Source organism: Leptinotarsa decemlineata, unplaced genomic scaffold, assembly GCF_025532065.1.
Source record: "Leptinotarsa decemlineata unplaced genomic scaffold, Ldec_3_MD MMD2_P_RNA_scaffold_14, whole genome shotgun sequence".
In the NCBI taxonomy this organism is placed as follows: Eukaryota; Metazoa; Arthropoda; class Insecta; order Coleoptera; family Chrysomelidae; genus Leptinotarsa; species Leptinotarsa decemlineata.
The window spans coordinates 9,855,811-9,882,922 of record NW_027412528.1 but is presented as its reverse complement, the minus strand read 5'-3'; the positions used below and the strand labels follow the sequence as shown (position 1 = coordinate 9,882,922).

Below are 27,112 nucleotides of genomic sequence, written 5' to 3'. Positions count from 1 at the left end.
CCACTTTCATTATATTTACCTACGCAATTGATAATTGATTATTGTTTCGGTCGTTTAATGATTTGAAGTGAATAGAAGTTTTCAAATGTTGTTCTAAATAAAAGCGTTGTTGGTTGCTTCATTTGCACATCCTAAGGAAATAAAAAAATGGACAAATGGCTTATTGATTATAAGGCAAAACTTTAAAAGTTTGCAAATAACATAGAAGTAGTAATATGATTTGGTACCAAGAGTTTTATAATATGATAATATAAGTACTATTTTTTGTTGTGGATTTTAGAAGAAGGAAAAACGGATACCAGAACTACCAATTAAGCCGTCTTCAGAGATTGTGATCGGGAACGAAAAGCCAAAGGCAAATGATCAAAAGAAACCAGGTTGTAGTACCGTTGCTACCACAACCTGTGATAGACCTAGGGGTGCCGATAAATGGGGGGAACCTTCGACGTCCTTTGCGACAGAGACAGAACAAACCTCTGGAAATGATTTTGTGAGTATTTTTTCATAAAGGTACAAATAATCTACTGTTGATTAAAACAAAAATATTTGGAATAGATAATTCAGTATTACATTCGTTTATTTTAGGCTGCAATTTCTCAACCAGAAAGAAAAAAGAAAAAAATTGGAAATCCTGGAAAAAGAAGATTGGCTTCGTACTTTCTTGGATCAACAATCCCAAATTAAATGGGTTGGTTGGAAAAGTCTTCAAAACCAGCAGGTCGAGGAACAGAGTTTGCCTTTTATAACGTATGCAATATGGATGTGGTAGCTCATAAAACTGTCCTTATTAAACACTCGAATAGTGAAAAACACAAATTAAATTGGCAAAAAATGTCTACGAGCACCAAGATCACAGAACTTTTCACGGAAAACAGCGAAGAAATTGCCGTCAGAATCGCGGAAATCAAACTTTGTGCCCTGTTGGCTACAAACCAATTACCTTTTTTGCTGATGGATACTTTGTGCCCACTTTAAAAAAATATCTTTCATGATTCAAAAATTGCATAAAAGTTAAGTGTAAGAAGAACCAAGGCCACTGCTATTGTATGCAATAGTTTGGGAACTAATTTTCTGATAGATTTCCATAATGAATTAAGAGAGCCAGGATTTTTCTTTTCGTTGATAATGGATGAAACGACAGATATTTCCATCAAAAAGCAGTGTGCTTTCTCAATCATTTATTATGATAACAGTGCAAATATGATTAAAACAATTTTTTTTGATCTGGTTGAAGCTGATGGTTCCACAGCTGTTGATTTATTCAACATTTTAAAAAATTCCTTGATATTCAAGAAAATTCCATTAACAAATTTGGTAGGGTTTTCTTCGGATACCACTAATGTTATGGTCGGAGAACATAATTCTGTATTTGCTCTTCTGAAAAAAGAGTTGCCTCAAATAATATGTATCAGGTGCTCCTGTCATATGGCACATTTGGCAATTTCGAAAGCTTGTTTAAAGCTACCAAGGCAGGTGGAAGACCTACTTCGTAATGTAGGCAGTCATTTCAACAGGAGCTCCTTGCGTAGAAAAAAATTTGAAGAGTTTCAACATTTTTTCCATGTTGAAATACATAAAATACTCTGGCCAGCCGTAACAAGATGGTTATCAATAAAAGCATGCATTGACAGAGTGCTTGAACAATATGAGCCACTTAAACAATATTTAATGGAATCTGTGCTTGAGGACCCATCACACACAACAGATAGTATGTTAGAAGCAATGAAGAATCCATTTACCAGAGTTTATCTGGAATTCATGTCTTATACTTTGTGGCTTATGACGATTTTAACATGCTATTTCAATCTGAAAAGCCAGAAACGATTGTATTATTAGAAACGTTATATGCTAATTTTCTCGAGCTATCAAACATAAAAAAAGCCAAAGATATTTTTAAACTGAATCATGAAAATCCGGATTTTTTCCTACCATTGCAAAATATTTATTTGGGGATGGCAGCAACAGAATCTTTTGCAGACTTAAATAAAAATCCGAACATTCAAAGAAACGATATTGTTACATTTTTAAAATCAATTTTGTCGTTTTATATTGATCTGGCAAAAAACAAAAGAAAAATTTAATTTTAAAGAGCCAATTTTTGATATCATAGATATATTGGATCCAAAAGTTGCATCTTTTAAGATTGTGAGCAATATTGGTCACAAATTTTCAACTTGAAGAATAATGCTGACATTTTATTATTTCCCAATTTAAAAAAAACCCTATCATTACTGCTTGTCTTGCCATTTTCCAATGCGAGTGTTGAAAGAATTTTCAGCAATGTTTTTAACATAAAAACAGATAAAAGAAATTTATTAAACACTTCTACTCTAAGGGCTATTTTAGCTACCAAACAAGGAGTAGATAACAGTGGGGGTTGTGTTAAATTTCAACCAACAAAAAAATGTTGGAGTGTAAGATTTGGCAAGACAAGCAGTAGTTGAAAGAAATACATTTCAAGTTGGTAGGTGACTTAATATTATTATTATTATATATTATTATTTTACAGATGCTATTTTAAGTAAAATGTTCCTTTTTTTCTATGAAAAAAAAAAGATAAAATAACAAATTAGGTACATGTACCTACCATTCGTGTAACTTTCCTGTTTTTTTGTTTTTTTAATGTATTTTAAAGATTTTTTAGTTTTAGGTACACGTAACTTTTTTGTTTTTTCAATCTTTTTTTTGTATGTTAATGCTACCAAATATTTTTTTTAGTTAGAATAGAAGTATTTTAGGTAAACTTGTTATTTTTTTCAATATTTTTTTTAGTGTATTTCAATGATACCTTCATTATTGCTTCAAAATACCTATTCCTGCCTTCTATTTTGTACGAAACCTGAATATATAGTATTGATTTACTATTTTTGATTGTTTTCAACAAATCGGATAATTTCGGGCAAAATCGGATAATTTCGAGTCCAGAAGAGGATCTTTTCATTCTCATCCATTGGCAACACTGGTTTTAAGTGTTATTGATGAATTGTCAGTATTAAATCGAAAGATAAGTGTCCAAGTTCTGGTGAATTATTAGTTGAAGTTTCAACCCAAGCAAAGTTTTGAAGAAATTTCGTGTAATTTCTTGATATTTCAACCCAAGAAATGTTGGCAGATGTTATTATGTACTTGACACTGGTTGTTTATCGGAACGAATTCCGCAAAACAGGTGGTAAGTATAAAGATTATATACTCGAATAAATGTTTTTGGTATGGTATTGGAATGGAAAAACTTTTTTATCCAGCCACATAGGTCTCAAACTCTATGTTTCCAGAAAAAAATCGTTTTATTTTGGGCAGAAGCTAATCATGATCTTTTTAAACATGAAATTTCTTATTTGTGTGATAGCAATATTTATTTATATCACAACTCATAGAACTACAATATTTCCTTCAAGAATCTGATGTAGGTTCCTTACATTTTTTATTTTCATCATATTCTTATTGCATCAAGAAAAGTGCAAGATAATGAATGTAACTGTGTTATATATAAATGCAGTATGTCACAAGAAGTTTGCAACAAATTAAAACCTATTTTACTCTGAATGTCACAAAAAAAAGTTATTTGTTATAGAAGTTGATTTTCAAAAAGTCATTCAGAAGTCTCTCTATTTTTGGAAATACAGAAAAAAATCATTGGGAATATTTTAACGTTTCAAAAAAAGAACGAAAATCAAAAGCAATTATCTCTCATATACTGTTATGAATTCATGAAACAACAAATATTTCAATAACCACGGAAATACGGAATTTTAACCGAAAATGATTTGAATAATGAGGTGATGACATACCAGAGAGATTAAAAGAAAATTATAAAACAATTTAATGAGGACCTTCCTAATATTCAAAATCTGAATAATTCACTAGATTACAAAGAAATATTCCCGGTGAATTCTTTGTCAAACTTTTCGATTACCTGTTAAGTGATCCTTTTGATAAGCACCAACTTTTAACTGATTTTTTTTAATTAATAATAAAAAAGTTTCCTCTTTGATGCATAAAATTTGGAATAAGCGGTTTATATACGAAGAACAATGTAATGAGTAGAAACACAGCTGTTTTCTAATAGATATTCAACCAAAATACATCTACTGATAGTGACTATGGATGTATGTATATCACACCTAGCAGTTCTACTCATGAATCAGGACATTGATTTTCTTATACATACATATCTCATTACATACACAAAATCACTCAAGAGAAATAACACTACAGTCCCACCTTGAACTCGTCATGCAAGCCTTTGAGTTCTGCAAATAACTTGAGAGAAATTACAAGGCAAAATTTATTAATTTACAATAGATGTAAGATGGTCAATTACCTTCCTTTGAACATCAGATGTATTGAATAACTTCTTTGGTTCAGAAAGAATGTGAACTATTTATTGTCTGTAAAAGTATATTAAAGTTTATAAGATTTCTGTATTTATGATTATTGAAATCTACAATTCCAGCATAAATTGAACAAAGGTATTCAAGTATCTTCCATTATTATTATTTTAATTTGATTTCATTGAGTCATATTTTTTGCTATGATTGCATGTGCAGGTCATCACTGATAGACTAATTTGACACTTGACCCCCATGCCAATTAAGTAGAATTTTGAAAAAAGTTGAAGTGCCTCCCCCAGCCATCTATCGAGCAATCACAATTGTTTTTTTTTTTCAAAAAATAGTATCGTAATAGCCCCCAAACGTTTTTTCATGTTTCTACGTCAAACCGTTCAAAAGTTGACTTAGTTTTTGATCAATCTGAGGTGAAATGGTATTTAATGTCCTTACTTCGAGGGCTCTTACATTATGCTCTTTAGCACAGCAGATATTCAATCTAGAGATCAAATATGCCCTCAGTGTCTCTCTTGACAATTCTTCCTTGTGGTGTACACAACCTACAATATTTTTGGGAGAAAAATTTGACAATTTGAATAAAATTACTAAAAAGCAATTTTTTTTTAAGTTTCCTCTCAAAAACACCTGATATTGTGGCTTCAACATTGTGAAGAAAGCTATTAATTTTTTTGTGATGGTAATGTTAAAAATCCTCTTCTCTTGTTTCTTATGAGGGAATTGAATACTTCATTTCCCTTCCCCAATATCGAATCCACACATTCTCCACATTTGGTGTTGCCTTTAATTTTTTTGCAACATATCCACATAAATAAGCAAAAGCATCAATACCTGAGAAGTCCTCTTCAATTTCGGAGATATTTGCTTCTATTTCAATATAGAATATAAATTTTTACTGTTTTTCTTTCAGATCTCCAATATGAAGAAGGGATTTCATAATTTCTCCTCCACTAACATTACTTTCCCTGGGCGGTTTTATCAGAGAATAGAGGGACATTAGGTGGAATATTTGTCCAACTTGAATTGACTCTGGATGGAATTGTTATGGATATGTGAACATTATCACCTCCAAATGATCTTGGTTTAATCTGGATGTCATCAAGTATTTGAAACCAAGATGGGGTTAGGAATATTCTCTAGTTGAATACTGCTAGAATTTACCAATGGATGTTTTGTGACAGAGTGTGACTAGGATGGACTAGGAAAAACGTTTTGTGGAAGTTCAGGAGCGGTTTCACTGAGAAATAAAAAATATCAAAATACCTATTTTTATTATAAAAATGACTATCACATCATGTTCACAATAGAACTTGTCTAAAATCTAAATTTTTCATGATGATCTTCTACCACGTAATAACGGCTATATATCCATCAATTTACTTGTCTAAAACATGTTTTACATTTAGATCAATAAATGTTATTTGATTAAATTGATCAAACTATATAAATAATCACACAATCCTTATCAGATATATGGCAGAAGCTTTATCAAATATTCTTTGAAAAAACTGATCACAGAACTAAATATAGGGATTCAAGTATTTCAGTTGTTCATGTTTCAAACGGAGTTTTTTCCACTGGATAATCCAACTGCAAATTGAAAAATAAAACCAGTTATAAAAAAATGAAAATCAATCTTTGAATCTGGAAAAATTTCAGCATCCTTCATCAATAATTTTCAATAGCTCATGTAGTATGATTTCATGACTGACTTCAATGTTTTGGTTGGTTTTCGGGTTTTGCTGTTGTCTTCTTTGGTAAACTCCAAACGTTTCGACTGCAACTACGACATTCACCTTCAGCGGCGTTGACGAAGTACTCTTCATGAGATATTCATTGAAACTAATTTAAGTATCAACTTTATTCTCTAAGATTACTTCATCAACGCAACTGAATATGATTACCCCAGTTGCAGTCAAATATTTTTACCGAAAATGATCAGGGCAAAACCAGGAAACTAACTAACACAAAATTAGGCAGGATGGGTTCATACATTCAATTCGATTTTAGAAATATTTCATGCAGATTTCAGAATCGAAGTTACACTAAATCATTAGTTTATCTTTTCAAATTTATATCTGGTTTCATTGATTGTCCAGAAATTCTCTCCCTTATAATTTCCAACGTTCCACGGAGGTCCATTAGAAAAATAAAGTTATTTATTAGACCATATCACCTAACTAACTAGTGGTATCATTCTCCTTTATCTGAAATGTTGAGACTTGAAAATAACTACTCTGATAAAATCAATTTCTTCTGTGATAATGAAAATATTTTTAAGAATCTCACTCTTTGCTCATGTAAATGTTTTTCATTACTTTAATTGTCGTTCATTAAACACACATAAATATGTCTATAATAATTATAGTAGTAGAGTATAAGTGTTTACAGTACAAGCTTTCTTTGTTATATAATTTATTGTAAACAAAAATTGGGGTTCACATATATACAAATTAATAAATTGAGATCCCTGTAAATAAACATGGACAAACTAAAATGGTATTTGTTAAAATTGTTAAAATTTGTTAACCAGCTGTCGTTCCCCTACGAACGGCAGCCCTCAGAAGTCGAAACTTGTGTGAACAGGGATTAACGAAATCTTACCTTTAACGTGCGATTCTTAGCATGAATACCTAAATATAACCCTTTGTTCGATAACAACTTTTCCATTAATTGTTTTTAAATTCCTACTGGCATTTCATTATAACCAAGAAAGATTCTAAAAGATACACCTCTTTTTGATTATGTTTTCAGTGTTTATAATAATGATACCGTATTTATTATTTCCATGTGTAAGCAGTACGCTTACACAGATATTGACAAATATGAAATATCAGGAAATACAGGGTGAAGTTGATGAAGTTAATTTTCTGTGAATCAGGCATTTGTAGAAAATGTTCTTCAACTTTACCCCTTTCTTCCACTATCACCTTTTACTTATAGAATGATATCCTATTAGCTCGTATTGAATAATGATGTATTTTTATAAAAGGTATCAAGGGAAAATATGATGTAAAATATTGAACAAAACAGCAGTTGCGATCATTGAAATGAAAAATAATATGAAATGTTAAAACTAAACTCCACACATTCGGACAATTTGTGACATATCCCTTTTTCAACATGATTTAATTAAATAATGGTTACATAAATATCTCTTCTCATATTATCTTATCAATAACTTTCTTTAAAGTCCGTTATGAGCCTTATATGAAATTTGTAAAGGGACATTGATATGCTTGAGTTGAACGGAAAACAGCAATCTTTTATCTTCAAGAGAAATTAATGGCATAGAGTGTTTGTTTCCAACTGCGAACTTCTGAGGGTCACCGTTAGAGAACAGCCGGTTGAAAAGAACTTTTTTTTTCTAGGTAGGTAAAGCTAGAAGGGGTTATTTATCATTTCATATATGAATAATTAGATATTTATCATTCTGATAACACCAAGTGTTCTCTCTTGATTTGTATGTGATCACATTTGCTTTTGATACCTTATTCAACAGATACTTTCCAACTACAGAAATTATTAGAAAACTGATTCTGGAAATGGTGCACGTTTTCTTGAAATTCGTACAATTAAGTACTTCTCTATAAGTGCACCTTGAAAAAATATACAAATCTTCGATAGGATTTATAGGTAGTGCTGTAGAAACTGAATACTCACATGCATGATGGTTTGGCACCTTTCAATAGCTTTTTCTCACCAATGAAATGGATGGAAAATGCTTTGAGCAAATGAAAGCACCATCAGGCAGATATTTCCTGACAGCATCCATCCACTGTTTCCTCTTATTTTCATACTATAAATTACAGATTTTGATAAGGTACAATGCACAAATAAAACCATTTAAATCACCAATTGAGAACAAGTAAAGTTAAAAGAGCATACTGTTTGGTTGCTTGGAATGCTATATGCTAACAATTACTATAAGTATATATTTAAGAGAACATTAGATTTCTCATCTTACATGAGTAGTCTTTCAACCACCCAATAAAAAAAATATTTATACAAGTCCACAATACAACAACACCCTCGAGTTCTACAATAATTTTCCACAGGATTTCAAAAATATACAACATTCTGTTAGGCTTGGGGAACTATTTGTTTGACATGGAGCCCTACTCAGTCAGTGATTTTCAAACTTAATCTATGATTTAATAATTGTTGATATAGATTTAATTTTTTATTTGTTTTAAATTTTATGCTGATATTAATTTCATGATATTTTAAATGGATGTTAAATTTTATGTAAGTGTAAACTTACTTCTCATAATAATTCTGTAGAAATGCAATAAATCATCTGCATACTGTAATATTCATCTGTAGGTATCTATGACTCTATGAGTAGACTTTTCTTGCAACTAGGTATTAAGTTGTATTTAAAAACTTCATCTAGCTTTTCCTAATACGACTAATTACCAGTCCGTGCAAAGCTTATTGTTAAATCATCTGAAAATGGAATTTTTAACAGGTGATGATCAACTGTATTGTCAAACATGCGCCAAACTAACTGACTGTTATAAGGAAACAAGTATAGCTGAGGCACCAGTCAATCTAATAATAAGACTGATGATTTTCAAACAAGACTCAACCTCTAACGGAAGCAAGAAACTCTTTGGAAGATTCGAAATAGATGAACATTTCAACCTAGCAGACCACTGTTATAATATTCATGCAGTCATTGTTCACTGTGGTTCTGGCGTTGAATGTGGTCATTATTACGCCTTGGTCAAAGAAGAAACGGACTGGTTTAAGTTTGACGATAGTCGTGTCACGAAGTGTTCTGGCGATGCATTGAATTCATTGGAGCCTCTGGAGACACCCTACATTTTGTTTTATGAGAGAGAGGACATTGTTAGATCAAGATCTTCAGATGATGTGGTGCTGCAGGTTTTTCCGGGTTTTCCTGCAGCTGAAAAAGCAAATGCGCCACTGGAATCAATGAAGTCGCCCCAGAGCGCCAATTAATTTTTATTGTTGTATTTATTTAATTTTTATCGTTAGTGAAACATAATATACATATAATAAAAAAAATTAAAAAAAGCATAAGTGAATGTTTATTTTCAATTTAATATTATGATTAAGAAAGTGATGACACTCTAGTAGCAGAAGGTGGATTTGAAAGGGTGAAGGATTATTCAAAATATTAAGTTTGTTTTTGGTGTAGGCTGATACAAACATAGTTTATCCTTGGTGGACTGACAGTAATAATGAAATGTTTCATTTACCTTTGGCACTGAATACAGATGATTACTCGATGATGATTACACTGTCCACACAAAATACAGAATTGTCCCATATTACAAAAAGTATCCTTATACACTATATAAAACTATTCCTTATTACTACTGAAAAATGTAACGAAACTAAAATAACTGAGAACTAACGAACGAAAACAATAATAAAAAATACGAAAAATGTAAAGATTTGGATGACAAAAAATATCAAAATACCAAAAGTTGAAATTTTTTTTGACAATGACAGATAATAATTAATTTGACTGACTCAGCGGGGACTCGAACAATTCAGAATAGCGCCATCTTGGGAAAACTCTCGTAAGTATAGTTGAAAGCAACAGGTGGTTCCTTCAAAAAGTTCAAAACAAAATCTAAGTGTTGCCTACACCAGGGTTTCTTCTTCTTCTCTTCTTGTAATGGCCTCAGCTACCAGGACTATCCGGCCAGTGGGTAACAAATTTGATACTTTAGAGCCGAACGTGGCCACAATAAAGTGAGCCTGGGATGGACCCATCCACATTCGGTTGGGAGTATGGCTAAAAAGTGAGAAAATCCCAGTAAGATACATTGTGTAGGAGTCATTCAATGGTCCATGCACTTAAAACGGTGGGTCACAGGCGAATCACAAAAAACTGATCACCGCACAGAAGCACCAAACACAAAATAATTACAGCTTTAAATGGGAGGAGGAAAGGAAGGAATGTATTGCCTCAACATTATGATAGTTCAAAAGATCGAATAGCAGGTCATTAAGAGATATTGGACCAGGTCGATTATGGGTAGTCTGAAGAGAATTATGAAGTCTGAGGATATTGTCTTGATTGTGTGAGCATGAAAAGAAGATATGCCACAGGTTCTGTCGTTCCCCGCACTCGCATCTGTCATGAGGTTTCACCCGAATTTTATGTAAATGTGCCATGGATAGGCAATGGTTGCTCCGCATTCTTGTGATAGTAGTGATGATATTTCGAGAACATGAAGTGAAAGTAGTGAACCAGGGCTTCTTTAGCGGATGTGGAATCGAAGAATAATATGAAGTGCCCTTGTATTGACCTTGTCGGGAGTATTCAGTTGACCAGCTAATCCAAAGATTCGCTTTAAGTTCAGAGTGGAACTCTCGGAAATCCGCTTGGGGGAAGTTGGTGAGATCTTTGCTGCGCCCCAAGGAAGCCAGGCAGTCTGCTTTGTCATTGCCTGATATGCAACAATGGCTAGGTATCCACACTAGAGCAATATTAAAATCTTGATCATGGGCTCGAAGCATAAGGCGTTTTGTCTGGAGTGATAACAGGTCCATCTTGGCCGAAATGTCTTAGCGTAATATTTTGGACAGTGCACTCTTGGAGTCACTAAATATCACGGCGTTGGTGATGTTCTGTCCTTGGATAATCTTCAGTGCTTCCTTGATAGCCCAAAGTTCGGCAGAGCAAATTGAGAAAGTAGAGGGAAGTCGGTCGCCGACTTCGATTGTATTCGGTGAATAGATTCCAAATCCAACGTTGCCAAATGGGTCTCTAGAGCCGTCTGTGTAGACATGGGTAAAATTTGGAAACATCTGGTCGGCTAAACGAACGAAATGTAAGGATATCCAAGGTGACTGTATAGCAGGGAAGGGTGGGAGGAAGGAGAATGTCTTCTATCTTTGGTAAAAAGGTGTGATATGCTTCAAGGATGGGAGGGAGGTTACTCCTCGTCTAATATTGGGGTCTTGAAGGTAGGTATCATGAAGTTCTATAACGAGGTGGATGATAGGGTTGCGATACGAGAGGAGTTTAGACACCCATTTGAGAGCCAACTATCGTCGTCTGATCCACAAGGGGGTTTCCCCTCCCTCCGACAGGATTATATTTATAGGGGTGGACCTCATGAAACCCAGCACAACCCGTAATGCCTGATATTGTATCTTGTCAAGTTGTTTCGACACGTGTTGAGAACAGCGTCCGAGTAGAATACCCCCGTTATCTAAGTGAGGCCGCACAAGAGCACGGTATAGCTGAAGAAGTGTAGATGGAGCAGCACCCCACCAGGTCCTACAAAGAGACCGCAATAGGTTGATGCCTTGTTGGGCTTTCCTACTAATCATCTGAACATGCGGTTTCCACGATAATCGATCGTCAAAAATGACACCTAAGTATTTAATTTGAGAGCACCATGGAATTGGTGTATGATTTATATAAACCGACCGCCGGCACAAGATAGACCTGCGCCTGTCCCGAAAAGTAATGGCGTGACATTTAGTCGCAGACAAGTGGAGGCCATTTGTTTGGAGAAACTCGGCAATGTTCGCAATAGAATTGTTGAGTTTATCGATAATACTATTGATATTCTGTTCGTTGCCGACCAGGGCAAAATCGTCAGCATATCCTAGAAGCATTATGCCATCCTCCACGAGGTGCTTCAAAGGATCGCAGTATATATTGAAGAGCAAAGGGCTAAGGGCGAACCTTGTGGGAGTCCACTATTTGCAGTTCCTGGGTCTATTCTGCCTCCAGTGGAAGGATCAATGACATATACTTGTCGGTCACAAAGGAGGGAGATGATAAGGTCTGTGATGTCCTCGGGTATACGATATTCCAAGAGACGTTGTTGTAAATTAGGAAGTAAGACATTATCATATGCTGATGAGATATCCAGTAATGCTACCACCGAGAATTCGTCAAGAGCGAGACTAGCCGCGATGTTCGAATACAGTGCACCGAGGTTGTCTTGAATATCCTTTCCTCTACGGAAGCCGGTTTGGAGGGGATTGAGGAGTTGCTCATGTTCTAAAAGCCAGTCGATTCGATTTTTTATTAATGTCTCAAGAAGTTTTACTGGGCATGAGGTGAGGGCGATTGGCCTCCACCCCTGGACAGTGCGTAAGTCTTTGCCTGATTTGGGAATGGGTAATATTACCTGGGTTTTCCATTCCGTCGGAACTATAACCTGTTTGCTCAATAAATTATTGAAAAACTGAAGGAGGCTGTTGGTTCCCCTATCTGGCAAATATTTGATCATGCTGTAGATGATCAAATCATTTCCTGGAGCTGAATCTCGTTTAGACCGAAGAGCCATGGAGTACTCCTCAGTACTAAAAGGCGAACTGGGAGAGCACAAATGGTCGGTTGAAATGAACTGAGAATCAAAAATTGGTTGAGTAAGAGCGTGAAGGAAATCCACCGCAATGTGGGAGCCCAGAGGGGCACTTCGTCCTATGCAATATCTGGATTTAGAGAAGGCTCAGACGGAGGACCATACCTTGGAAATTGGGGTAGAGGGGGATAGCTGAGTGCAGAAATCACGAAATCCTTTGGTCTTATTTCTTCGGAGAATTAATCGAGTGTGCGCTCGAACTCGCTTAACGTTGATAAAGTTTTCCATGGAAGGGTGGGCCTTATATAATGAAAAAGCAGCCTTACGCTTGGAAATGGCTTCGAAACACTCATGGTTCCACCATGGATGGCGTGGTTTGGGTTGTTTATATGTATATGTTTCTTGGGAATATCGATATCTGCAGAAGAAATCATAGATTGGTAAAGCGCAGAGTAGGAGATCTCGTTGAGAGGTAAGGTCAGGTCGAAAAGATCCGTGTAACTAGTCCAGTTCGCTACTCGGATGTTGTAAGGAGAATTTCGTATACCATTAGGACATGTGTCCTGAGGCTCCGTCTGGAGCGAGCAAATAACTGGATAGTGGTCGCTCATACCCGCATCGTAAACAAGGTCCCAAAGAAAACCAAAAGAAAGTAGAGGGGAACATATAGCAATATCAGGCGCGCTCACATTATTGTTTGGTGATGCGAAGCGCGTACCCCTACCATCGTTCAAGATGCTCCATCCCTGTGAATCAACTAGATCAAATAAAATACATCCATTTCGATTATTTACCGTGGATCCCCAAGCATGGTGTTGGCCATTCAGATCCCCCAGTAGAAGAAAAGGTTTTGTAGATACCTGTATAGTATTCAGAAGAATATTAGGAAGAAGAGCAACATCGGGAGGAAGGTAAATATTGAAGATCGAAAATTTCACTAATTCTATGCCGAGGACTTGCATTTTTCGAGGAAAGGAGATATGGGACAAATCCAAAACATTGTAAGGCAACTGTGTGCGGATGAAGAAGGCCACACCACCTTTCCCATCCTCCCTATCGAGTCTTAAGCAGTCAAATCCACTAATGAAAACATTGTGTATGTCTTTCAACCAGGTTTCGTTAAGAGCGACAATATCGATTTTGTGATCTCTGATTAGGGACACTAAGGTATCACGATTGCTGAAATAGCTCCTCATGTTCTAATGAAGAACCCTTAGATCCATTGTGAAATTGAAAAAAGGAAACCAGAATCAAAAACGAGGTTCCTGTGTAATTGGTAGTGCCCTGGGTTATAAAACATTAGTACTTCAGTTTGTCCGAAAAAGTGCAGCCAACATCGTATGAAGTATGGAAACATGAAGATAATGCACTGGATAGAGACCTCTAGCGGTCCAAATCGGAGAGTAAAAAAAAGAAGAAGAAGGAGTGTAGAAATCATATACATAATAATTTGGTTAAAGACCTCTAACAGGCCCTGCCAAAAAATGAACCAGAGAAGAGGCAGAACAAATAATATGTGAAAAAAGAAACAGGCAAGGCAAAAAGTGAGAATGCAATCTCTTACACTGGATGGATGCATGAAAAGGTTTTTAGATGTTTCGTTTCTGACATGGTGGTGAAAGGACGTGCCGATAGCGACCGTTCAAAGAAGGTACGCGGACGCCATTGTTGGAGGTGGAACTCAGTTCGTGTTGTGTATGTCCGCCGTTATATAACGTGCAAGCAAATGTTACAAAAGTTATAGTAAACATTGTTTTAGTGGTTTTAATTAAATAGTGCTCCCATTCACGCCGGTTGGAGGCCGGGGTGGACCGGATGTCCACGTGGAGTGCTAAAGTGGAAGTGAAGTTCAAGGACCCCTTTATTCACGCCGGTATCCAGGCCGGGTGGTTCGGATAACCACGTAAAGGGGTCATATATGTGAATTCAAAAATCAGAAGGTCTCCCGAGAAGGAGGCGACCCAATAAATATATACGTAGTAAATCAAAATGTCTCCTGATTAGAAGGCGACATTTAAAAAACACATTGTTTTTTTTATTGTAAAAAGTGTGACAAAAAAGGGGTGGCAGCATTGCTTCGAGCAAGACAGCTGCGCCCCTCCCGACGAAGCTTCTGTCAAATTGATGTCAATTTGATAGGAGGAGCCTGGACAAATGCGCCCAAGTGGGAAGTCCATATAATTAGAGAGAGAGAGAGAGAGAGAAAAGGTTTTTACTGACTTTCTGAGTTATGTCCATTATTTTTAGATTTGGCATTAATAATATTATCGAAAAAAATTTTCAGAATGGGTGTCAATTGATTTGTAATTACATGGTCAATGTTTTCAGAGGGAGAGGATGAAAAATTTTGTTTGCAGACGACGATGCTTGTATTTGGGAAGCCGAGGGATTATGGGAGTATGGAGAGGAAGATTGGGCAATGAGGGATTGTAATGATGAGGCTGTGTTGTAGGAAGGCATTCTAATAGGTTGGGGAAAAAGGGCTTCCTTGTGAACAGTCACATCGTAGCCTGGTGAAATCCTTTCTATGGTGTTTGGTCGCTGTCTTTTGGCTCTTGAAACTACCCTCGTATAGCTTCTCTGATTTTGTGGAGGAGAAGAGAATTGCCTCGAAGGAGTTTGCGAAGATCCTGGTAGATGAGGAAAAACTTGAGGAATCCTGTTGAACTGCTTAGTTGGTTCCTTGGGAATTAGAGGAGGAAATATTTCAAAGGCTTCATAGTAAGAAAGGTCATGGAAAGCCATAGCTTCATTGATGAGGAGTTGTCATTCAAATTCTTTGCAAGCAAAGTCAGTGGCTTCATGAGGTCCATGACAAAAAATACACCTCAACTCGTTCCTGCAAATTTCATGCATATCTCTATATCGTGAGCATCTTTTCTGACCCCTGCAGAAGTTGGCGGAATGGCTGAATCTGAGGCATTTTTTGCATTGGTTTATTGGGGCAATATAGGCTTCAACGAGAGTTGTGAAGGAAAATAGGTTGATGGTCTTTGGCCTAGACCGGCCTTCAAAAGTGATTAGCATGGTGTAAGATGGTACATATGAGACTTCATTTCCCAGCCTAATTTTTCTATTTAACCTTCTGGCATCAATGACTTCAGAAGAGCACTCGGCATGTTCTATAATATCGTCCGGAGTGATGGAAAGGGCCACATTTTTAACAATTCCTCTTGTTGTAAGGATCCTTTGGGGATATAAGTTTTAAAACCTAGATTAAGGAATGCTTGATTAGATAGGAAATCATTAGCATCTCTGGAAGAGGAGAAAGTGATTCCAATTCGGTTAGCACCTTTTTTCTTGATCTCTGTGATATTGGTTACCCCCAAGGTGAAAAGTTTTTTGCCTAGGTCCATTGGATGGATTTTAGATGCATTGGTGCCTTCAGCAATGACTGTGAAAGACCCAAAGTCGGTGTCATGGTATGACTGTTTCCTTTGTTTGGCAGAGTCTAATTTCTTTTGTAAATCCTCGACCTCTTTGAGAACAATTGCATCATCCTTGAAATGTTCTGATAATGCCGCTACTTCGGCTTCTAATGTTTCAAAGGCAGTTTTGTGGATGGGTGATAATTGATGAAGGGTGTTGAGGATATCTTTAGATGAGGGAGAAAGTTATATTAAATATGTCCATGTTAATGTCAGAAGGTTCCTCTCCACCCGTGGGTGGAGGTTCAGTCCCCATACTGAATCAAGCACTACACACTACTTGCAATACAGACGCAAAATTTATGTAAAAAACAAAAAAAAACTCACAGAAACTTTTCTTTAACGAGAGTCACTAGGCTCACTGATTATCCTCGAAAGTCCCGAACTCACCAATAAGTGAAAAACTTTTCATATGAAAATTCACTCTTGAAAATGATTATTTTTATGTTCTTGACAGGCTTTGTCTTCGTGACGTGCTCATTTGCGTTGCAATTTATAGACATAAAGGTTATTAGTAGTGAATTTTTGTGATTCTGAGATCAGAAGCACAATTGTTTTCTTCGTAATCAGTTTGTTTAATTGTGCTTTTAGTAGTTATTAGTTTGTGTTATTTGTACTTTTATAAGACAATAATTGTGAGTGAGTGGTGACAGAACATCGAAAAAAGGTAAAAATATATTCTATAATTATATTTAAAATTTCATGTTATTAGATCCCTTCAAATGTATTCCAAAATGAATTATTCAACAAATGATAATGAGTGCACTATATGTTATTTTGCAGCAACTTTGGAGAATAGGTATTTAGGTATTCACGACCTGAATAAATTATGCAGTCACCAAAATGAAATTAAACGGCCATTGTTTTTCCAAATAAACTTGAGACATATAACATTTCACCTTCTGGTACACCCTCTCCATATACCTAATGTGAAAAATTATACATTAAAATTTGCCATTTTAATTTCTACCACACTAAATAAAAATTAGGTTAACAGGATAAGTCAAAAAGTCTTAAAGAAATGAAGTTGCTTTTTCTTCAATAGAACACCTTATGTATTATTCCATATTTTCATTAGTATTGAAATTCTGAACAAGATTGATATAGCATATCATTTCCTAAATTCAACCGTTTTCGAGATATCAAATTTTGAAAATAGCTTTTTACTACTCTAAAATTTATTAAAGAAAAAACACGAAATGATGGATATTTATTATAAAAGTCACACAAGGTAGAGTATGTGGACACAGTCAGACACCAAAACAGGTAAAACTAAATAAAAAATCTCCGACCCTGAAAACCCCCCAGATACCAATTACGAATAGAATTAGACCATAATCACAAAACTTGTCCGCCATAATGGAGCCGCCATTTTATTTTGTTTTTTCTAACAAAAATTTCATAATGCATTTTAATCGGAATTATCTACACTTACCAAATATCAAATCAATGGGATGATTAAAAGTGTGTCAAATTTAACTTGCAAGATTTGATTACAGACACAGTCATATACCGATATAGGTGAAACTGAATAAAATCTTGTAAAAATAAAAGCTTCAACAAGTTGTTTTAATGAGTTACCAGTTAGTATTTTTTCTTTTTCAGGCAACATCACATTGCCTGGTCTGAGCCCAAAATCACTAAGTAACAACAGTGGAATACTGCGCAGAAGTAAACCTTGCTGGTTACTTGATAAAAAATTTTTAGACCCATTTAAATGTCGTGAATGTAAAGTTATTTTACAAAGCGAGGAATATTTGGCAGATGATGATGAGTTATTGACTTTTTATAAAAAATTACAATATTCGAAACTCAAGTGGTTTGAAAACGCCTTCAAATTTTATGAGGCAATTCACATAAGAGAATGCTGTTTTATAACCAGTATATCAAAAAATACTGTGCCAAAAACATAATCAGCAATATTAGGGACAAAGCAAATAAACAACTTTTTAAGTATCTTCCTAAATGGTTTGAGACACAAGAAAAATGTAAAGAACACTGAAAATATATTGTTGATGTCGCTTCCCGGCAAGAAAAGTGTCACAACATATATTAGGTACAAAATGACATAATCACAGCATTAAATAGCGCGTATTTCATTTGTCCGGCTGAAAAAATGTCGTTATTATGTTGCGCATGGTTACCGCTAGATGGTACTGAGTTCTCTTTTTCACGGAGCCGTTTTGCTCCGAACACCGGCGTGAACAGTGTCACATTTGTGTTAATACAGAGTACACGAGTACTGTGTCGCCAGAAAAGTGTTTTAACGTGTAATGTGACTTTTTATCGGTAAGTTTTACATTCTAATATTAGAATTGTTACTGAAAAGGCGGCACAATCTGAGTTATGACTGTATTGTTGACGAAAAAGCATTGTAAATATTGCCAGATCATACAAAAAACAGACATAACCTGTAAAGGGTCTCTTTTTTTACTGTTTCTGATCTATAATCGCGATTTAGGGGAGTTTATAAAAACGCAACACATGTAGTGTCGTTTTGTTGTAAACTTTTATAATAATCACGAGTTATATGTTGTGTTCGGTCTTTTTTTCAGTATGAAATTGAACGCATTTTCAATGCCACGTTGCGTATTTTATTTATTTATTAGTACTAGTCTTTACTAATTATCCATTTTTTTAGGATCAATATGAATAATAATAGTCGGGCAGCATTGATATTACAACTGGCTAGCGAGAAATGTAACGAATAAAATATTTGTAATCAAAATGCTTTGAAAGGCGATGATGTTTTAATGCAAGGTTAGTGTTTCATATTATAGTCAAATATAAATAAATGTAATGTTACGCACCGATGTTGCTAGTGGTTTATGAACTGGACCATGTTCTTGTGGTCTTGGGTTCGATTCCCGGATCAAACGAAAAGTATTTCGAAATTTCGAACTTTGCTCTGGTACGGAATCAGACGGCCGCATGTCAGTTGTCCAGGGATACTTATTTATTTTGTTTTTTAGATCTCGACACATCTACTTCGGAAAAATGTGAAAATAAGCATTACGAAACTGAAGATCAGAACATAATGCATAGGTACGCAATGTATAAGTCCAAGTATTATTGAAAATATTAGAGAACCTTTCTGTACAGGTTTGTTAATATTGAACTGATATTTAAATTGTACTCTTATTTTAAGGTTTGATAAATCGAATTACTCTCATTGTTTTAGATGGAAATACAACATCAGATAAAAAAATGTTTATTTCGAAGACAGTGATGACAGTGTTGAAGACCCAAATTTTAAAATTGACTGTGGGTATACGAGTTCTACCTCAGGCAGTAGCGTTGGTCGGCCGACTATAAGAAAACGTGTTAAGCGGAATTCACCAATATTGTCGGAAGAGAAGCATCAAACCCAACCTTACGTAAATATTGGTGTACCAGAGAATTTGGCTGCGACTCCTTCTACTTCTAAAAATATTTCACAGCGCAAGCGGTCTATATCTTCTGATTCCTCTTCATCGACTTCCTCGTCGAATAGCAGCAACAGCAGTAGCAGCAGTATCAGCAGCAGCAATACTATTTCTAAGTCTAGGTTACCTGAAACTCGCTGTAGTTCTAATGATACAGTACTATCCTCTCTGCCGTGTAACCAAGAAAACGTACCTAACAATAATGTTCCTGAGCAGATTATGAGTCCAGTACGTAAATCTGGCAAAAAACGTAAATCTTGTGTGAATGAATGGTTGTCAAATAAGCAAAAATATTAAGAAACACCGGAAAACCTTACACTTTTCGTTCTAAGTCACAAAAAAAAATGTCTGCGAAATGCTTGAAACCTCCGTGTGGTGAAAAATGCAAATTAAAATGTACTCAAAAAATAAACGATGTTAATAGATCTAAAATATTTGAAAACTATTGGCAATTAGGAGACCTGGCTGCTCAACGTAATTTTATTCATAAGAACATGAAAGCGATTATTCCTGCGTTTAGATTTACGGGTAAAATTCAACCACGAAAACTGAACCATAGCTTTTATTTCCAAATTAATGAAGAGCCTATTCGAGTTTGCAAAACTTTTTTCAGGGCAACACTAGATATTAATGATCGTGTCATCAGAACAGTTATTGAAAAATCTAAAGACGGTTTTCTTGAACAAGACATTTGGGGCAAACACGGCAATCATAGCAAAGTTGCAGAATCTATTCGCCAGGGTATCAGAGATCATATCAATTCAATACCAAGAATGGAATCTCACTACATAAGAAAAAACTCGCCAAGGGAATATATTGATGGGGGAAAGTCGCTCAATGATCTTTATAGAGATTATAAAACCTTGTGTGACTCTAATAACGTACCCTATGCAAATGAAACATTGTACTCAAGAATTTTCAATGGTGAATTTAATATCAGTTTCTTCAAGCCGAAAAAAGACAGATTTGAACTTTGTGTACGTTATGAGAACGCCCAAGGTGATACGAAAAAAGACTTAGAAGTCCAGTATTTGAAACACATTGAAGAGAAGGACCTTTCCCGAATTGAGAAAGACGCTGATAGAAAAACCTCTGGTCCAAATAAAATGATTGCAATTTATGATTTGCAAGCAGTCCTGCAAGTTCCACGAGGCAATACATCTATTTTTTATTACAAATCCAAACTTAATACCTTAAATTTCACTGTGTCTCTAATTAGTGATGATAAAACCGATTGTTTCTATTGGCATGAGGGAGAAGCAAACCGCGGATCTGATGAAATTGGATCTTGTTTGATCAAGTTTATTCAAAATAGGGTGGTGAATTACGATGGACCAGGCTTGGATCTAATATTCTACTCTGACTATTGTTGTGGTCAGAACAAAAACAGATTCATAATTTCCATTTACTTGTATGAGCTTTTAAAATTCCCTAGAATAAAGTCTATAACACATAAGTACCTAATTACTGGACATACACAAAATGAAGCTGATTCTGTTCATTCAACAATAGAAAAACAAATACAGAGAAGACTCAGGTCAGGTCCAATTTATGTTCCCAGTCAATACGTTGAAGCTATTAAATCCGCTAAGAAGAAAGGCAATCCCTATACCGTGACAGAAATGTCATCTACTGATTTTTATTCATTGAAGCGCCTGTCTGAGGATATTGGGTTAACTATAGCAAAGTCTTTTAAAATTTCTGAGGTGAATATTTTCAAACTAATGCAGGACGATTCTACAAAGCTGTTGTTTGAAACCTCTTTTAAAGATCATCAGTTCTCCGAAACAGTTTTAACGCGAAAAAAAAATTTTAATTCAATATCTCTCAAACTCGCATATCGATCTAAACCGAAACTCAAAGAAAATAAACTGAAGGATCTTTTGGATTTATTACACAATAACCATATTCCCACCTTTTATGAGTCTTTTTATAAATCTCTTAGATGAATAATTTAGCTTTTTTTAGTTGATTTCACGTGGAAAAGAATTATTTCACCTATGAAGAAGTTTGTTTTGTTTTTTTTTCCTTATTTCAAAAATATGTTGAAGAGAGGGTTTTAATTAGTTATTTTTTTATTGTATGTGCCTGAATTTTATAAGTAAAGACAATTAACCAATAAAAGTAATGATGATGATTGCATTTAGACGTATGTAGTTTCATGTTAGTTCTAAGATTAATATTTTTTATTGTTATCGGCCAACGAGTGTTTTGAGAGTGATTTTTGATTATGCCAAAACTAGTAATTTATAACTAAGGAGTTATTTTTTGTTGTTTTTATTTTATTTCAATGAGAAGTTTATAAATTGGTTACTTTTTCTTTATTTTTAATTAATGTTGAAGAATTTTGATAATGAAAATAAAGGTGATTACATACATCATAATGTGTATTATTTTTCAAGCTACAGAAATTTCAATCGAAAAAAGAGTCACAATATTCATTAAATCAAAAGTTTCTTAAAAGTTAGTTACCAAAAAATATAATTTTGCTATTGAATTCAAAACCTTATAATGAATATATAAATAAGCTATTTACACACCATGTTTCAGCAATCTGACTATTAAAGTTTTTGAATTATTGACGTCCAGATGAACAAAAAACTATTAAAGTTGCATTTTCTCGAAACAGCTATTTTTGTATTCCGACACTTTTTTTGCCGGGAAGCGATGTGTTGTTACACACACAAGTTTTCAAATACTGTAAAGATATTTCAAGTATAAAAACAAGGGCAGGGACAAAAACTGACAAACTTAGCATTTTTAACATAAATAATTATAGTAATCAAATATCAACTGAAACAATCATTGCTACCGAATCCACTATATGATATAAATGCCATTTTTCTTCATTCATGGGTCTTAATACTTATTTTTTGCTTGTTGAGAGCAGATTTTGTGATTGATGTTTCTGTGTTTTCCATCAGCGTGCCTCTAAAGTTGAAACTGTTTATATATGTATAAGTGTGACTGGTTTTATATATGTAAATATCAAATTTTTGATACACTAACAATTTTTTTCTTTATTCTTATATATTTTTTAGTTTGAGAATACTCTACAATTTTGTACCTAAACAAAAAACTGTTGTGTGACTATTGTAACATATGTTTTCTGTAAAAATTTTTTGAAGGTGAATAAATATCTGATAAGAATTATATTATTATTGTTTTGTTTTCATCCAAATAAACAGAATACAATTTTCATATGGTTTCATTGATTCTGTCATCTTTTTTTTTATACAGACGCACAGACCATACAATTTTTTTTTTATTAATAAAACTGATGAAAAATTTCCAATTCCGCAATAATTTTTTAATTTTAATTGAGAATATTTCTTTTGGAGGGCATTCATATTGAATATTAAACATTCAGGAATAGAAATCATAAAAATTTTGGAAAAGTTTGAAAGTAAAGATTTATTTTGCATTTTTGAATTTGAGAATTGTCCAAAAATTCACAATCATGAATCCCTAAAACCCCCACATATCAGTTTTCAATCGAATCGGATCAAAATCACTAAACTCGTAGCCATCTTGGAGCTTCATCTTGATTTTAGTCATCTTGACTATTAATTCATAATATCTGGCTCCAAAAACCCCCACAAACCAATTTTTAATAGACTCGGACCATTATCATATATCACATCCATTTTATTTTCTTTTTCTGTAACAAAAATTGCATAATGCATTCACAGAAATTATGAACATCTGCCAAATTTCAAAAAGAAGTTGAACAAATTTCACTTTACAGGATTTGTACAGAACAAACAGACAAGAAAGCGAGTCAATGAAAACGTAATAAAAAATCATGGCCCAAAAAGCACCTGTATACCAATTTTAAATGGAATCAGACCATCTTGAATCTTGTAAAAATATCTAATCTTCGACTTCAGAATACCAATTTTTATTAGAATCGGAACTAAATTACAAAACTCTTCATCTATCATGGATGTTGATAAAAATCTTTCAATTCACCGAACTCAACCTCTACGTTTCTTCTATTGTATAAACACTTAACATACTTAAATCTATTACAAGACTGTGGAGATCCTATGATTACACAAATTTCAGAAAATGATAACAATTTAGTAGAAAATGAAATAACATTCCACCTGATCAAATCAAATCAAATCCTTTATTTTCCTGCTCGACAATTTCATAAGTAATTGTATTAGGAATAGTCAGTAAAGCTAAAATTATAAACTACTACACTAAAACTAGAAGCACACACGAAAACGCATGCACACACCACACATACACTTACGTTAAATAATCATCAACACTGTAATACGTATTCAGAACTAAAAAATTTTTAATCTTTGTTTTGAACATCTCTAATGTTTTGCTTTCTTTTATTTCAGTTGGTAAAATATTGAACAAACGAGGACCTGCAACATTAGGACCTTTAAGAGCAATCCGCCCTCGAGCTAGAGGAACTTGATATATTTTTTTTGGCCTAGTGTTAATTGTATGAGTAGAGCCTATTAAAGAAAATTGACTTCTATTTTGAAAAACGTAGACACAAATTTCCATTATGTACAAGCAGGGTAAAGTCAGTATTTGTAATTTCTTGAAAAAAGGTTCACAGGACTCCATGTAACTTATACCAGTGATACTTCTGATGATGTTTTTTTGAGCCAAAAAAACTTTACCTGCGTTGGTTGACCAACCCCAGAAACGTACACCATAGCGCAATCTCGACTCCACTTCAGCATAGTATATAATTTTTAGTTGATCTAGACTGAGAATATAGCTAAGATTCGTAGCTTGAATGCTAAAGAATGCAATTTTGGTATAAGGCCATCACAATGTACTTTAAAATTGAGATTTTTGTCAATTTCAACACCCAAAAACTTAGTACTTTTTGACAATGGAAGCAGCTGATTATTCACATCAATATATAGTGGGTCAAGAATTTTTTGATAATTACAAAATTGAATAATTACTGTTTTATATGGATTGAAAACAAGCGAGTTACTGGAAAACCACCAGTTCAATGATCTCATTGTTTGCTCGCATTTTCGTTGTATACTTGTTTGGTCGGAGCCTGTTACAATCGTGGCAACGTCATCAGCAAATTTCACACACTTTGCATCAGGAACAGATTCGTCAATTTTATCTATATATACTCGGAATAGTACAGGTCCCAAGACTGAACCTTGTGGTACTCCGAGTGATAGAGGTATCCGTTGAGAGTTCATTATTCTTTTTTTACCATTAATTACATTGGTGATGGTTACATATTGGCTTCTGCCAAACATAAATGAATCGATCCAATTATTCCAAATTTCCCCAAAACCCAGCTCATGTAACTTTCTTGATAGTACCTGAGGATTGACGCAGTCAAATGCCCTGCTGAGATCGCAAAAAATCCCAACAGGACACTCGCCAGCATCTATGCTATCAGCTAAATTTTCATATATGGATTGAATCGCGATATTAGTGGATTTTCCACTTCGAAACCCATGCTGCGTATCCGAAGTAATGTCATTTCTGTCAAGATATCTTAAAAATCTATTTAGAAAACAGTGCTCAAAAAATTTTGAAAAAACTGATGTTACTGTTACGGGTCTGTAGTTATTCATCAACTGTTTATTATTTTTTTGGTGAATAGGTACAACTTTGCCTATTTTCAATCTTTCAGGGAATACACCAAAACGAAAACTTAAATTGATAAGAAAAACAAGAGGTTTTACTAATATGTCCTGCGTATTTTTGAGCATGAATGCCGGAACGTCATCGTTCCCTGACGACTTTTTATTATTCAGCTTCTTCATCATTAGTTCAAAAAATTCACTTTCACTAAACGGGTATAAGTAAAATCTTGAAGATGATTCATTCACCAGAGAGCCAGTATTATACGTTGTCACGTCTAAATCTTCGACCAATTTCCTAGGAGTTTCTATAAAAAAAGAATTGAATTCGTTTGCAATAATGTTGGGGTCTTTAGTTACAACACCGCTAGACGTAGTGATTTCAAAATTTGACATATTGTTAAATATTGAACCTTGTAATTCAGATACCATTTTCCATGTTTCTTTTGATAAATTACTACTAGACTCAATTCTAGCTTGATAGACTTGTTTTTTGGTGTTTTTTACGAGCAGTTTGTGCATCTTTTTCATAGTCTAATACGATTTTTTAAGTTCCGGATACATTTTTTGAAGGTTGAAGTATTCCCTCAATCTCAAGCTAGAGCATTTCACCTCTGGGGTCACCCAGTCTCTAGTTTTATGTTTTTTGAAACGCAGCAATAAAGGAAATTCTATATTGAAGTGGTGAAGAAATATGTCGTGGAAATAATTAAATGCAGAATTACAGTCAATAATATTGTACAATTGCGACCAATCCTCTTGCTGAAGATCGAGTCTGAAAGCCTGTAGTGCCTGTTCGTTATATGAACGACCATAAAAGGACTTTACAACTTGGGACTCTGTGATGCCAAAATCGATGTCGGACAAGATCATTCTATGGTCTGAAAATGGAAAATCGAGTACACATGTAGATCCCTTATTCGGAAAATTCAAGTATATATGATCAATAGAAGAGATTGTTGTGTCCGTCACTCTGGTTGGCCAAAAAACTGAGTTACGGAAGTTATACTGAAGCAAAGCATTAGAAAAGTTCACATAGTTACTTCCTAATTTTAAATAATCTAAATTGAAGTCACCACAAATGATAAATTTAACAGCAGGTTTATAATACTTATCCATAATTCTAACTAATAGTTTCAAGTTCTTCGTATTTTGCACTTGGAGGTCTATAACAACAAATGATGTTGTACATTTGGTTCTTCTTATTTTTAAATGATATGGCATACACTTCGCAACTACCCTCTATACAGAACTCACTCATATCAATCGCCTCAACGACGAAGCTCTGACTACACCAAATGCCGACTCCTCCCCGTTTAGTGTTAGTTCGGCAAAAAGCACTTACTAAGTGAAAATCACGTATTTTCAAATTTGAAATAGAGCTCCTTGTAGCACATGTTTCATTCATACATATTAGCTTTATATTCTTAAAATCATTCAAAAACAATTCCAGTTCACTTATTTTAGCATTGTTCAATGTTTGAATGTTGATGAATAGAATTGACGGCTGGAATGTCAATCTGCTGTCTGCCGATTCCTGTTCTTGTGGAATAAAAAACGTCTTATACAAGTATTCATAGGCCAAATATTTGCATCCATTGCTTTACTAAAATTTTCTTGCAGAATGGTTACTTTAAAGTAACTCACTCACTCACTCATGGATTTCTTTCTGTAGGAACACCTGAAGTCAAAAATGTACTCTACCAAGTCTACAAATCTAAAAGAACTGCGACAGAAAATAGGTCGGGAATGTCGATTTCTGACTCCGGACTTCTTCAATAATGTGAGGAACGCTTACGAAAGTAGACTGTATAATTGTATGGAACTAGATGGAGGTCATTTTGAACACTTCATCCGTTGATTGTGTTACCATTGATATTACTTTTGTGTATTTCCTCAATAAAATGAGCGACAGCGAATTTTCTGTTTTTTCTTAAATAAAGCATTTAATTTCTCAATAACGAATGAACCAATTTCAAAAAAATTAGATGTAATAGAGGGACAAAAAACCTT

At 34.4% G+C, this 27,112-nt stretch overlaps 2 protein-coding genes and 1 long non-coding RNA gene across 3 annotated transcripts in view; 2 read left to right on the top strand and 1 right to left on the bottom strand.

Annotated features, from left to right (window-relative positions):
* LOC111508882 (uncharacterized) overlaps window positions 1–27,112 on the bottom strand; it is a 108,243-nt gene that overhangs the window by 26,698 nt on the left and 54,433 nt on the right. The window lies entirely within an intron of this gene.
* Window positions 23–2,481, top strand: LOC141483761 (uncharacterized). Its single transcript, XM_074178579.1, has 2 exons — window positions 23–490; window positions 586–2,481. Exons 1-2 carry the CDS (start codon window positions 360–362, stop codon window positions 767–769), a joined length of 315 nt encoding a protein of 104 aa, XP_074034680.1. The 5' UTR covers window positions 23–359; the 3' UTR covers window positions 770–2,481.
* On the top strand, window positions 12,026–27,018 carry LOC141483764 (uncharacterized). Its single transcript, XR_012466278.1, has 2 exons — window positions 12,026–14,306; window positions 26,775–27,018. It is a non-coding gene; the product is annotated as an uncharacterized lncRNA (long non-coding RNA).

Bases quoted from the DNA above. Each gene is read 5' to 3' on its own strand.
- LOC141483761 (XM_074178579.1), top strand. From the start codon at position 360: ATGATCAAAAGAAACCAGGTTGTAGTACCGTTGCTACCACAACCTGTG. The intron at 491-585 runs GTGAGTATTTTT...CGTTTATTTTAG, and splicing joins AAACCTCTGGAAATGATTTT to GCTGCAATTTCTCAACCAGA.